Source organism: Cyphellophora europaea (assembly GCF_000365145.1).
Source record: "Cyphellophora europaea CBS 101466 unplaced genomic scaffold supercont1.6, whole genome shotgun sequence".
In the NCBI taxonomy this organism is placed as follows: domain Eukaryota; kingdom Fungi; phylum Ascomycota; class Eurotiomycetes; order Chaetothyriales; family Cyphellophoraceae; genus Cyphellophora; species Cyphellophora europaea.
Genome location: NW_008481812.1, coordinates 532,863 through 546,807, shown reverse-complemented (window position 1 = coordinate 546,807; position 13,945 = coordinate 532,863). Strand labels below are relative to the sequence as shown.

Below are 13,945 nucleotides of genomic sequence, written 5' to 3'. Positions count from 1 at the left end.
ACGAGCGTATAGTACGGGTCGCTGAGAACGGACCTGAGCCAGGGAATCGTCCATCTGAAAACGTATCTACTACAGATACTTGCCGCAATCCGGCTCAGGATATCCAAGTTATGATCAAAAGAAGCACGCAAACCCCAACACCCTGCTTGGACCGTCCTCTCGTCTACAATTCAAATCCCATCACGTCCCGGTCATTACTCATGATCCGTCCATATTCCATCAGCAGCCTAATCATCACGACTTCCAAATCCTCCTTCCTGAGCGTGCGTCTCGCCCAGTCGCGGCCTTGCTCGGCGATTGCCTTCCCGATGACCCTGCCCTCCTCCTCCTGCGTCAAGAAGCGCATCATCTCGCCCAGCTCCTCCGCTCCCGGCGATACCGGGATGAAGTGCACCCACGGCTGAAGCCGCCCGTCGTGCCATTCTTTGAAGCTGGTGTGCTTGAGTACTGCACTGTTGCTCTTCAGCAGGCGGTAGTATCGCCCAGAATAGGCATTGCCGTCGATGTCGAGCGCGTACTTGTTGTGCAGTGCGGCGTTTCTGTCTTCCGGATGCAAGCCACTGCCGAAGCGTTCCTGCATGGCTTCTCGAGCCGTGTCGTCACATTGGACTAGGGCCGTAATGCGGAAGTAGAATAAGTCGTCAATTTTATCGTAGGTCGAGTCTCGTGGCTGCCAGAGGCCCGTCTCATTCCTCTCGAGAAGTTTGACTGGTGCGGTTGAGCCCGGCCCTGTCATCAAGGTGAGGCGCTGTCGATGCATTTTCATCCAGTTCTCGGCCGTGCTGTAGCCTCCTGTCGAAGACCCGGCCCAGTAGACGCGGTCCATTTTCTCATCCCAAGGGAAATCGTCTTCGTCGTGGTAGTCGCCGTTAGCCATTTCCAGAGCGTAGTATGGGCTTGGGTACAGAACGTCGCTGAACACACTCGGCTTGCATTGACTGAAGATCGGCGCCAATGAATGTGTCAAAACCATCGTGTCAGGAGCAGACAGCACACCATGTTGGTGCAGCAGATCGTCGCTCTCACAGACATCCATAGACGCTGTGATGTTGCTGACGAATGGAAGCACATCTGTAGTAGTTTCTCCTTTTCGTGGCGAGCCACTCCGGGCTGGCGAGTCGATATGACAGGATGAGACCATTGCTTCGAAGGTACCCTGCTTGCCGATGCTGATCCAATTGATGTTGTTAGTAGTTCCAATGGTGTTGTTCTGCGTGAAGTCCTCCGAGCTGTGATTCTTTGAGAGCTCTGCCGCTTTCATCGCATGCTCAATAGTGTCGTACGGCGCAACGACCCGCGGTTCATCGAAAGCGCTGATCACAAATTTGGCCTCCGGGAGCACCTCATTCCACCTCGTTGTGTTGATCATGCCTGAGAGTGCACTGGCATAATAATGGTCTGAGACATAGTCCACACCGTTCTTGCCGACCGTGAGCGCAATCATGTTGGCCGCTTGCTCGACAGAGGCCACGCGAGCCCTGAGGGCGGCTGGCGAGATACCCCAGTAAGGCTCCAGGGATTCCATGATTGTATCAAACTCGTCAATCAGTTGGAAGTCCATGCTTTGCGCAATCTCGAACCATCGGTCAAAGTCTGGTGGCGGCGCCCGGCCGTATCTACGCCGATACTCTCTGACCGCTTCCTCGATGGTCTTGGACTTGTTTCCCAGTGCCATAACAAACTTCTCATTCTGGAGATCTACCAGACGCTGAATCGGATGCGTAGGGCCAATGGCGAGTCCTTGTTGGGCATCTGCAATCTGCGCTGGTACAGCGGTGAGCAACCAGCTCACAGCGGGTAATAGTAGTAACACGTAGATCCAGTTATTGCGTGTTGATCGTGGAAGAGTGAGCTTGGTAATAACCACAGATGTAGCGGTCGTGAGAAGGAAACGATCTTTCGACCAGATATCAACCGCATTGAATATGCTGGTAACAGCTGCCGAAGACGTTAGCAGAGTGGAAGCGGTTATCGATACATGATTGAAACACTGGAGATACTGTTAGCCACATAGTAGACCCCAGTGACTAAGAACGAACCAAGAAAGTAATGGCGTAGAGCTCGAGCATCCTCGAGCAGGTGAACGCCAAGGTCAAAAAATGAACTGATGGTCGGCCCGTCGAGAAGATCACCAGATACAGCGTGCAGATGATGAAAGCTTTGGAAGCCACCGAGCCAAGTACCTCAAGATGATTAGACAACTTGAGACTCTGGTAGCCATCATGCTCCGAATTGGAGACGGCTTCGACACGTATGCAGGCGTAGGCGAAGGCACTAGCAAAGGCGAGCGCAAGGATGATGACCCGGTAGTCAATGGAGTTGATGGTTCGTTGGTATATTAGGCCTAGTGGTACAATGCAGCTGAAGCCCACGAATGCAATGGCTGCCATAGGACCATCGAAGTTGCGGACAAGTCGGGCTTGCCATGACGACGAATTATCCGTAGATCGGTCCAGCCACATGACTTTCAGGTACAGGGTAAGTAGTGGTATCACCGGCTGCGATATGTGAGCAGTGAGCAAGCAGGCCATGGGATTAACTCACAAAAGCCCACTGAATGGCAGGCCGTCCTACGCGAAGCGCAATAAACTGGGCAGCAGCAAGCAACAGAGCGATGCACCAGGCTGTGAGGTCTGCAACTTGACGCCTTTCAACAAGCTGTGCTTCCTTGTCGGCACCCGAGTCGGCACCGGCAGGTCGGCGGCGAAGACGAATGCGACAGCAGAGAGCCAGAAGCCCCCAAGCGGCCCATTCCGCTCGTCGCCTCTGGTCGACGCTGTATTGAGGGCTTGTGGTGAGATAAGAGCTGCTGACCGAGGCGACAACATGGGCGATGGCGAGGAGGACAGGTTCGGGGCTCATTGCAGTGGTTGAAAAGGCTAGCGTATCATCTTTGAGACGGATGCTTCTAGGTGATTCAGCCCAAGCAATCATGCGAGAGACCTGGTGTAGAGAGAAGTAATTCCACTACTGTAATCAATCAGGCGGAGACAGTGGTCACGGTGGCAGTATAGGAGACCTGCTGATGCAATGAAGAAGGCAAGTGTGACAGCAGCAGGGATTGCTTGCGGAGTGAGTGACTTAGGAAGAAGAAAGACGGTCGATAATCAACGCACCCAGGCTTGGTAGACTGGGCCAAGAGGGCAGCGGAAAGCCACTCAGCTCAATGTGGTGGTAGCACACCATGCAACCACTGCAGTGTATGGACGCCTTCAAGTTGAGTTTCATGGGTAACGGGAAAGTCTAACCTCACAGCCACAAGAAGAGCAGGCGGAAGAGCCAGCTCGATTTAGATGCTGATAACGGCATGCCCGAGGTGCGGTTCGACGAGTGCTGCTGATAACGCACATCGACACGTTGCTCCTACATGTACTGTGAAGGACAGATAACACCGTGTCAGAGAGACTGGGCTTGTGATGTGCTTGCAACAAGTGGCCGCCGTGCCACTCTCGTTCTCGTGTGGACCGTAGCTGGGGAAACCACGCCTGGGCCACCATCATTGGCTAGAGACGCGATCCTTGGATCCACCATCATCGACGACAGGCCTCTTCGAGCATCCTGGGGCGACCGTGGCCAGCTGAGCGAGGGTGCTGTAGAACTGTGTAGTACATATTCTCGTTGATTGTTGTCATCACGACGATGATTTCTCCCGACTTGCGTCGCAAAGTAGCAAAAAAGTCGCGCGTTTGCATTTGTATGTGGCAGTGCCTCTTGTTTATATTTGGTAGTTGGATCCGGCTACAAAAACCATCTAATTCTGAACTCAAAAGCAACCGTTGCAAATACGAGGCGTCAGCTGTGGCCGTAACGAGCTTGAGCGAACCATCCTACCTGAACATGACGGCTTCAGAGCATGGGACGTTGTTTCCTCGGGCGGTGGTGCAGTCATTATTGGAAGAAGAGATCTTGTCTTTTCTATCTATAAGGCTGCTAATACATGTGGTTCTAACTACATATTATTTTCCTCCACTGCGGCAGGTTCGATGGACAAATCGCTCAGGCCACATATTGGACCTCATGTTGCCATCCTGCACGATGCCGCCCTGCTGCGTCTTGGTAGACGCTTTTTACAAGCGGACGAAAGGGTCGAGTACTCCACACAACGTTGCGGCGATGTCCCCGTCCATATATGTCCACGCCGACCGGAAGCACCTTTCGAAGGCATGCTGCTCCCTCCTGCAGTGCTCAAGCAAAATCCATGAGCTCATGTACCTCCTCACTTCTTGTTCCTCTCGCTCTGCGCCTTGAGGTACTTCGCAACCAACTCTTTTTGCAACTGCGGCAGCGTCTGCGCATAATGGCTGAACTCCATACTGAACTCGCCCTTTCCTTGCGTCGCCGCCCGCAGATTGCCACTGAATCCAAACATTCCGTTCAGACTGACATCCGCATAGCACGTAAAGTCTTCGACATCCGTCTCGGAATCACTGATGACCGCATTGCGCTTTTGCAGGAGACCAACGACATTGCCCTGGAACTCCGTAGGCGCTGTAATCACCACCTTCATGATAGGCTCCAGCACCGCCGGGTTGGCTTCCATGAACGCCTTGCGGAACGCCTGCTGCGTGGCATTCTTGAACGCCATCTCAGACGAATCCGTCATGTGCGTTGCACCGTCGTTGATCACCATCGACGTGCCCAGCACTTTGTGGCCGATGAGCGGGCCCCTTTCGCAGGCCAGGTGGAAACCTTTCTCGCAAGCGAACAAGTACTTCTCATCAATCGACATACCCACAACTTGCTCCTCAAAGACGTTACCGTCTAGGTCGCCCTTGGGCTCCATCCAACCTACAACACGCGCGTAGTCACCAGCACCACCCGTCTGCTTCTTGAGCAAGTGGTCAAAGTCGACATGCTTGCCGATCGTCTCGCGGTATGCAACCTGCGGCTGGCCCGTCTCGCAATCGACCCGGTACTCGCGACGCATACGCTCAACATAAACTTCTAGATGCAACTCTCCCATCCCGGAGATGATGGTCTGCTCAGACTCGGCATCGAAGTGAACGCGGAAAGTAGGGTCCTCGCGCTGGAAGCGTGCTATGGCCTTGGAGAATGCAGGCAGCTCCTTGTTGTGTTTCGGCTTGATGGATAGTGAGATGACAGGTTCGGGTACGAACATAGAAGTCATGCTGTAGCCGAGCTGGCCGTCCGTGAACGTGTCGCCTGAAGCGCATTCGACACCGAAGACGGCGCAAATTTCGCCAGCACCGACTTCGTTGACTTCTTCCATTTCGTTCGAGTGCATACGCACAATGCGCGCCATCTTGACTTTCTTGTCATTGCGGGCATTAAATAGGTACATGCCCTTTTTGATCTTGCCCTGGTAGACGCGAATGTAGGTGAGTTGGCCGAAATTCGATTCTTCAAGCTTGAAAGCCAGACCGACAAAGGGGAGCGAGTTGTAGGGAATTAGCTTAACTGGCGCTTCGGCTTGTCGTCTATCGAGCGCCGTATTGCTGATCTCGGACGGGTTCGGCAGATAGTCGCAAACAGCATCTAGCATAGGCTGAATGAACTTGTCTGCCAGCGCGGACCCCATGAAGACCGGAGTGAACTTGAGTCCGCAGGTGGCACGGCGAATTGCAGCCTTTAACTGCTCGATCGTTGGCTCTTTCTCCTCCAAGAACAGCTCAGCAATCTCATCATCCACGTCGGCCACCGTCTCAATTAGTTTCGCCCTCTTCTCTTTTGCCAGATCCGCAACCTCGGCCGGGATCTCGTCCTCGACCTTGATGATCTCGCCTCGCTCGCCCTCCGCATACATGGTTTTCATGGTCACCAGGTCGACAACACCACGGAAGTCATCCTCCACACCGATAGGCACTTGCATGGCAGCTGCGGCGATCTTCAGCTTGCTGTTGATCTGTTCAATCGGCTTCCACGGGTTTGCGCCCATGCGGTCCATCTTGTTCACAAAGCTGATTCTTGGTACATTGTACCGTCTCATCTGCCTGTCGACCGTAATCGTTTGACTCTGCACGCCAGATACGGCACACAGAATCATCACCGCGCCGTCCAGCACCCGAAGCGCTCGCTCAACTTCGATAGTGAAGTCTATATGTCCAGGTGTATCGATCAAGTTGATATGATATTTCTGCTCCTTGCCTTCCTCGTGCTTGACCCAGTCGCAGAACGTCGCGGCGGACTGGATAGTGATCCCTTTCTCTCGCTCCAGGTCCATCGAGTCCATTTTCGCGCCGACGGAGTCCTTACCGCGGACTTCGTGTATTGACTTGATACGGCCGGTGTAGAAGAGGACACGCTCGGTCACCGTGGTTTTGCCAGAGTCAATATGTGCCTGATGAGATTAGCACAGGCATGACAGAGGGTGCTTTTGTATGCTCATACAGCGATACCTATGTTCCGGACCCGTGATAACCGCGCCCATTCATCAGAAGACATGTTCTCGATGATCGTCTCCTGGGACAGCGCGTCCGGCTCGGACGCCTCTTCGAGCCTATCGCTGTCAGTGATAACACACTCAGTGCCTCATGCAGCTTACATTGCAGCAGCCGCTGCTGCAGCACCCCGCCGCTGCTGCCACCGCCTGTCCAGCGGCCATTGCTGTGTCTGGGAAGCCCGCGTTGGCCCGCTCAATGCCAGTGTCGATGCGCATCTGCCACACAGCCATGACCGACTCGTCCGTGCTGTTGACTGTCGCAGAATACTGCCCAAGGCTCGAGATGAGCTCTTTAGGGCTTGCGACGCACTCATTGTTGACTGGAACGGAACGAGAGGGAGAACGGTGTAGCTCGTCCTAATGGTCGACTCTCGTGTTCTCGGGTAAAAAAAGTTGCAGATCGGTTTTGGGCAAGTGCACTTCGGTCCTTTCGGGTCACCGGAGTAGCAAGCAGCCGCACCTACACAGTACAACCATGCAAGAGAAAGACGTTATAATTGTATGGAGAAGAGACTGGAGGGCTACTTATTCGCTGCATAGTCATCGTCTTGCTCTTCACCAAGGTCAAAGATTTTACGTGGCTGTGTAGTAGCTGCACCTTGGTCTCGAGCCATTCCACAACCTCTCAATCGCCTTCTCTGTCATACTGTTGGACAACCATGACATTGCGCACCATACCCTCACCCCAACACTGCAAGAAACACCCCTGAATTGCGCCGTCGTAGTCGTCTGGAAATTTCACACGGTGGGCACGTCTTCCCGCCTCTCAGCCACAGCATTACCGCCCATGACCAGTCGACATGCTTCAGAGACCTTAACTCGCGACCCTTCTTGGTCTTCCAAATTCGATTCTTCGGCAAGAACTTCCAACAATTCCTGCGGGGTTGCTGGTCTTTGGGAATGAAGCACCACTTCTGTAGATCGACTAGACGATGTTCCTTGCCGTGGGCGTACCGACGGTCGTCGAATCGGATCACGCCAGATTGAGTCGAGTCGGCGTTGCGTCCACGGCGGCGGCAAAGCTGCGGCAAGCAAGAGAGAATGCAATCTGGTCGCGCGGGTGAGGTAGAGTGCCGTAGATTGCGGCCAGCACCTCGCCTGCTAATCCTGTGGGGTTCGAACGAAATGATTGGGCATAAGTCTGGGGCCGGTGGTAAGTGTCTGGGAGATCCATCCTCTGTCGTAGCTTACCACGAGTGGCAGTAGTAGCCGGTGAAGGAGCACTTGCTTCGCCTCAATAACTACAGCGGAGTTGAAATCCATGGTGTGCCGCCAAAAGCCCAAGTTGCCCGCACCTCGACACAATTAGGATCCTGATGAGGGCAAAAGGCCGATCGTATTGTGCAGCCGAGCACATTGTAGTCAGCTAACCAGTACAAGTCATGGTGCTGTCGCATATCGTAGAGCCAGAGTGTCAACTTTGATCTCAGTGACTCAAGCGGCCGCCTGGTAGGCCCCCTTTCTACATGAATTCGTGGACGTCCCATGTGTAGGAACGAAGGGCTGTCTCACGGAGAGACTTGTTGATTCAGACGGTTGCAAGTCTGGATTGAGACACTTACAGTTGCTTTGCAGGGACCAGTATTACTGCATGTTCTTCGCTTACGGTCTTGGAGGTTGCACCAATATTGCCCCCACGGAGGTGGCCATGCCACATTCTCCAGACGTTGTCACTCAAATCGACGATATACACATGGTAAGCGTTCACGCTCCGTTTGTAAGTGCAACTGCCGGCCCACTTGTGACTCGTGAACGTACTTGCACGTCTTCGATGATAAGCGTATGCATCCAACAACAGGCCTGACGTGCCGACGATGAGCAGAGTAGAGATTCAAATACTTTGGCAGGATGAGCTGACGAGTGGGCGATGGGAGGAGATCACCGTGGGACCGGCGGGTAGTCGAGTGGGTCAGCCTGCTTTTGTAAGTTGACATGGCACGACAACACTTCAGCAAGGATGCCTTGGTGGCATCCAAGCGGGCGACTCGAGCGGGTCCCTGTGCATGATGATGCACCCTCAGACTGGAAACCCGCCGCTGCTTGGTACTTCTCACTCGAAAATCTCGAGTCATACATATAGCTTTACGACGGTGGCCATGATTACTCACGCTTCCAGCTTCCGAGCGTATAAGCGAGGGCTACGCAGCCCTGGGCCCTCAAATCGCATCTCGTGCGATGATAAACAACGGTCGATTCTCCGGCACTTGGGTGTGGGCTTTTACCTAACCGAACAAGAGGAATTGTCTCCGTACCTCACCCGGACGGGCTCATTCAGGCGAGATGTGAAATCTGAGTTGCGGCTACTCATGGCCGAAATTGGTGGTGCCTGACGCCCGCCCGACCGCAAAATCTTTTGGGTGTGAGACTTTGAAGCCTTAGTGCTGCTAATCAGTGGGAGTGTTCGCGGGCGGAAGGGGTATTTGCATGTCTGAATGAGCAATGAAATGTTGACGCTACCGGATCGCAGGGATCTGCCGTGTAGTCATCGGCAGTGGGACGTCAGATGGATCCGCAGCGCCCATCGCAATCCCACTGAAGCTTCAATCGGCCTAGCCCAAAGTTTGAGCCTGCCATGCGATGCCATGCATGGCTAACGGTCGCCGGTACCCACATTGTTCTCCTTGAGGCTTCCTTTTTCCGCCCCGAAACGCGGGCGAGTATGCCTCACCTGTGAAGCTTAATGAATAGTGGTCAGTTCCAGGTGTTGTTTAGGGCCAATCTCGGCCTCAGCGGCCTTAGTTTGTAGTCCGCACGACACGGGAACTCTTCGACGGCTTCTCGAAGGCTCCAGGATGATGTCAATCCACTTTATGCCGGATGATGCTTCACGAGTCGAAACACCTCTCCACCAGCGCAACCTCTTTACCGAAAGCTGCCCAGTACTGGCCCGATTCGCTCGGTCTGTACGGCGCCGAGTAAGTGACGTTGATCCGCGGTCGCCCCTGTAGTGAGAATCCAATCGTGGCTTCTGAGCACCTTGAATAGGCTCTCGGGGTCCGGGCATATACTCCATGGCTGACTGGCTAGTCATGCACAGCTCTGCGCCGGAGGGCTGCTGCACGAAGGTCTTGTTTCAAGAGCACTGAGTCGGACTAAGATCCCATGCTTAGGCTGCGCTTATTGCCACGCTCCTACTATGCAATCTCGGGTGACCGAAAATCCAACTCCACGCTGCTGCGTATGCACACCGCTCGAAGAGGTACATTGACTGATAAACATGCGCACTTTTCCCCCCGCCGCTGTTACCAGCCCCTTAAGAGCCGTTGGCTCCCAGAACGTTGATGTCCGACACAACCACTACTCACTCATTTCCAAAGTACTGTTTGCGCCTCCACGGAGGCCTCTGCCCACTTAAGGGCAGACTCGGAATTCTTGTCGTCAACTTGCCGACATGTGTGAGGTCCACCTGACTTATTACGGATGTGAGTCCTGTGCCTGGCGCGACATCAAATCACCACTTCGGTCGCAACATATGCCGAATGGGCTCAAGAAAATCAATCCGCAACGTGAAGTCGAGAGGCCGTGTGAGAAACGGCGAAATGTCAAGGGCCATGCGGACAAGACAATTTCAACCGAGTGGACGTATGTGCCTTATCCGGATTGCGAGCGTTGCGCCGAGCGGAATGGCCGAAGAAGATGACACCCTTTGACCAAGTCGCCGGACCACCACACTACACCGACTTTCACCATCAACGCATTCGGATTGGTCCAAACCGATGCCAGCATGTGTACCGGCAAATCGGATAAGGATTGCTTCGATCAGAAATCGACTGGAGGCGGTAAAGAGGAGGAAGGGCGCTGGAGATGACTCGCAGCTTCGAAGTTTCTGCACTCCACGACGGCTGGAGCAGGGTGTATTGACCGGCGTTGCTTCATCACTATGTTATGTTACTATTTCCGATTTGAATCACCCGAACTTAGCGAAGGCGTTGGATTAGACGGCAATATCTGTACAAAAAGAGCATGAGCCAAACATTGTTGGCGTTCGTTCTGGCTAGTAAGGCCAATTGAGCAGGATTGAATAGCACGCAGTCCGAGGCACGAAGGCGAAGGTAAAGTTGTGGTTGGTGCCAAGCTTTCCAGGTGGTGCACAATGGGAAGGAGGAAGCTGCAGCCAGCCTTACTCGACTCGTCGGCAGAAGAGACGTTCCGGCTCTAAATTGGGCATCTGACAGCTGTTGGCATCTTGGTATTTGATGACCGTGCCCAAATTCTTATCCCCGTGACCAGCCTGTGCAGGTACTGAATATTCCATGCGTATTCCGAAAAGCCCGGATAATGGCCCATCTATTAAGACGACTTGCTCCTGCAGTAAGTAGCCTGGATATCGGACTATGCGCGTGGTATCTCCAGCGATTGCAGCTGGCCGAGTACGAAGAAGTCGTCGTACCAGAGGAGGCCCATGATTCCACACTGGGTAGTCAGCTCGCATGACCAGAAATTTATCAGCCAATTATCACTGAAATACCGCGAACTGGTGTTCGCTGCACAGGCGAAATCGGAAGTCGCTGTGTTGCATCTTCCGACACCAATGAAAGGGCAGCTTCACTCAGAACGCAAAGCTAATTGATGGACAGCGGACGGGGCCGAGCGTCTTACAGCGAAGCGAGGCTCAAGCACCGATACTTTGACGTAAACCCCAGCTTTCCCGGCGTGGAGAGGACCCTGAGACGACGAGATGGACCGCATCAGAGCCAGTGCGGACATCCAGTTTTCAAGCCGCAGCCGAATCCAGGCGAAGTGCGGGTAGCATGCGACAGAGACTGCATATATCACTATCACGCTCGCCCTTGCTTTGGGGCGGTTTCACCAATCTGCAGCTTCTGCCACCGACTTTTGCAGGGCGCAGCGCGCCAACATAAGAAGAAATACCTGTACCTCAGCTGTTGCGGTAACGTGGGTAATATGAGTCGTAGCAGGTAATGCGAGAGCAGTGGGAGCTTGGCAGAGCTTTTGAGTGTCGAAGGGCACCGAGGTGGTCCCGATACGGAGTACGTGTGTTTGCGCGTCGGTGAGGCAAGGAGGAACAATATTGAGCAGTGCTGATCCTGCCCACGCAGCTCAGCTGTTGGTTGTTGACAGCAGCCAACACTGTCTCCTGGACTGAAGGAAAAGGGAGGTCACCTGTGGGCGTGTCTCATTAAGCGCCGACGAGTCTTGCGGCACCCAACGCCTGATTTTCCATTGGACAAAAACTCGAGCTAATAATAGGGCTTAGGGGTGCCGCCGGCGCAATCCTGGCTCCAACCTCGCAAACATCAGCGATCATCGCCCTCACCTTTCTGGAAGGCCCGCTCTTCTCCAATCTCCTGGGATCTTTGGTGGTTCTTAAGCGCCCGGCTCTTGCATCCCGCATGCCACCGGTTGGCCTCTACGCGGCACCGAGCGTTTCATTTGCTGCGGCATCCCATCAGCTGCGCGCTAGCCTGGGGTCGAAAACGTGATTTTTCGAACCAAATGTTTGGGTCGCAGATCGTCTCCTGGGTTGAAATCTAGTGCTTGCTAGCCTGATTGAGCTGCCGGTCAAAGCGGCGACGAGTCTGTGTTGGAGGGGCAGTTGTGTGCTTGAATGGAAAGATTGCCTTCAAGCGTGCTGGCATATGCGACGACCTCGGCCCTAGGTGCCACAGGTTCTAATTTCGCGTTCGGCGTTTGCCAATTGATCCTATTGAGCCCTGCACACAACTACCTGCATGTGAATACTTCGGGCTGCTAAAACTGAGTCGCCCCCGTCCTTCTTACTCGCCACGGACCCCGGGCTGAGATAGGCGTCTGCAGTCGCCCAGATCTGCCAGCAAAGAGCTCTCGGTGGCTGTGATTGGACTTACAGTTGGCATCCTCATTGTGCAGACCAAGGCGCAACTACTGTGTACATGTCATGTGGACAGCATGCAGAGGAGTGTGTCGGCCAACTCCACGTAATGAACGAATCAGGACAGACGGCGTCAACCAGCGTGGGTAGATCGACTCGAAGAGCATCCAGCCCATGACAACATAGTCAAAGCCAGAGTCATGTCTGCATGGATGATCTGCATGGAATTGTGGGTGCGAGTGACGTGGCCGACGCCCTTTGGTTACTTGGATTAGAGGCTAAACACAACGTGGCCTTCGTTCGCCAGGGATAGTATCGATTGGTTGTGAAGTTATCTTCTTCATTGTTTGGCCTTATGCGCGTCCCAGCAGGACAGCCACAAGGCCACGGCAACATAGGAGCTATTCTGCCCAATGGGGGCTTTGTGCCTTTTCCGGCTGCGCGAAATTTTCGGTCTCAAAAGGCAAAGTCTCGAATCGAACGAGCCAATGCCGCCTGGCCCGTCATCTCAGACCGATATCGTAAGCTGCATAGCGCAAGCTCCATTCCCCAACGCCGCTGTTTTCCTCCGCTGTTACACCAGGGCCGCAGAAGCGCCGCGCCAAGAAGAAATTGACGGTTGGATTATCATCCAAGCATATGACAACGCTGGCCATAGGCTTGATGCTGAGTATCACTCGTATGTCACAGACTCCGAATGAGTTGTCGTGGGTTCTGCATCAAGCAAACCATAAAGAGGCATTAAGTCGTAAAGCTGTAGTCGAACAATCACGCAACAGCAGTAGGTGGTGCAGGGCTCGTTGCTGATGGTGGGGGCATTTCTGATGCTTCTTCGAGCTTTCGTCTCTTGCCCTTGGGAGCAGGATCCAGGGGTGGTGATCTTTTGTATGTGACAGTTCTCGTGACAGTCGATCTGACAGTGACCGGCTTGCTGCATGCGCTTCGCGGAGCATCAAAGTACTTGCGCGATGCAGAGTCAAGGCTCCAGTCAGCGGGGGAGAAAGGGGAGTATATAGCGCTGCCTGAAGGTAGACTGCTCATGGTTGTCCGCGGAGACGGCCCACAGGTGCTGGGAGAGTACGCTGGCGAGTGAGGGATACGTAGTCGTCGCAATCCCGAGGAGGTACGGCGATAGGGAGTTGGCGGCTGAGAGCCGTTGCTTTGTGGAGACTTCTGCTCTTCGCTCTTCGCCGATGCTGGGTTTGAAGTGACACTGTCTCTCGTGGCAGTAGACTCATCAGACATGGATCGAGCGAGGGCGCTGGTGGGAGGACTAGCAAGCACCGGAGTGAGTGCCTTCAGATAGTCCGTATAAGCTGCGGGCGGGGTAATCGGAGTCTTGAGACATTGCTCCTGCTTGATGACCGCAGAGATGCGCGCAGAGAGGGGTGTCTCAACTATCTCGGAGGGAAGGGAGGCACTCTTTGTAGTCTGAAGAGGAGGGAGGACTGGCTTGGTGACAGCGGAAGGCATGTTGTCGACGACAAACGAGTGACTCGCCCACGAAAGCCCGGGTGCGGGTGAGGGTGGTGACGGCGCTCAGAGAGGGAGGAGGGTGAGCGGTGTGGAAGAAGAGCAAGCCGTGGAGGGGAGGAGCCTCAGGCTGTGCTGCAGGGCGAGAGATCTATTTCTGGGAAAATTCAAGCACAACAGACACTGCCCCTACCAGGATGAGACCAGCTCAGTAGACGGCGTGAGAGAGGGAACAGTAGCTGCAGATTGCTCTTGAATGG

The 13,945-nt window shown here is 54.1% G+C and overlaps 3 protein-coding genes across 3 annotated transcripts; all 3 read right to left on the bottom strand.

Annotated features, from left to right (window-relative positions):
• Nucleotides 1–163: 163 nt before the first annotated feature.
• HMPREF1541_06412 (uncharacterized protein) lies at nt 164–2,862 on the bottom strand (the record flags this gene model as incomplete). The annotated part of the gene is made up of 3 exons (XM_008720744.1): nt 164–1,990; nt 2,040–2,498; nt 2,545–2,862. 3 exons carry the CDS (start codon nt 2,860–2,862, stop codon nt 164–166), a joined length of 2,604 nt encoding a protein of 867 aa, XP_008718966.1.
• A 1,354-nt stretch (nt 2,863–4,216) lies between these two features.
• On the bottom strand, nt 4,217–6,714 carry HMPREF1541_06411 (elongation factor G, mitochondrial; the record flags this gene model as incomplete). The annotated part of the gene is made up of 3 exons (XM_008720743.1): nt 4,217–6,298; nt 6,349–6,457; nt 6,503–6,714. 3 exons carry the CDS (start codon nt 6,712–6,714, stop codon nt 4,217–4,219), a joined length of 2,403 nt encoding a protein of 800 aa, XP_008718965.1.
• Nucleotides 6,715–12,980: 6,266 nt separating this feature from the next.
• HMPREF1541_06410 (uncharacterized protein) lies at nt 12,981–13,685 on the bottom strand (the record flags this gene model as incomplete). Its single annotated transcript, XM_008720742.1, has 1 exon — nt 12,981–13,685. The coding sequence occupies one exon, from the start codon at nt 13,683–13,685 to the stop codon at nt 12,981–12,983; it is 705 nt and encodes a 234-aa protein (XP_008718964.1).
• Nucleotides 13,686–13,945: the final 260 nt, after the last annotated feature.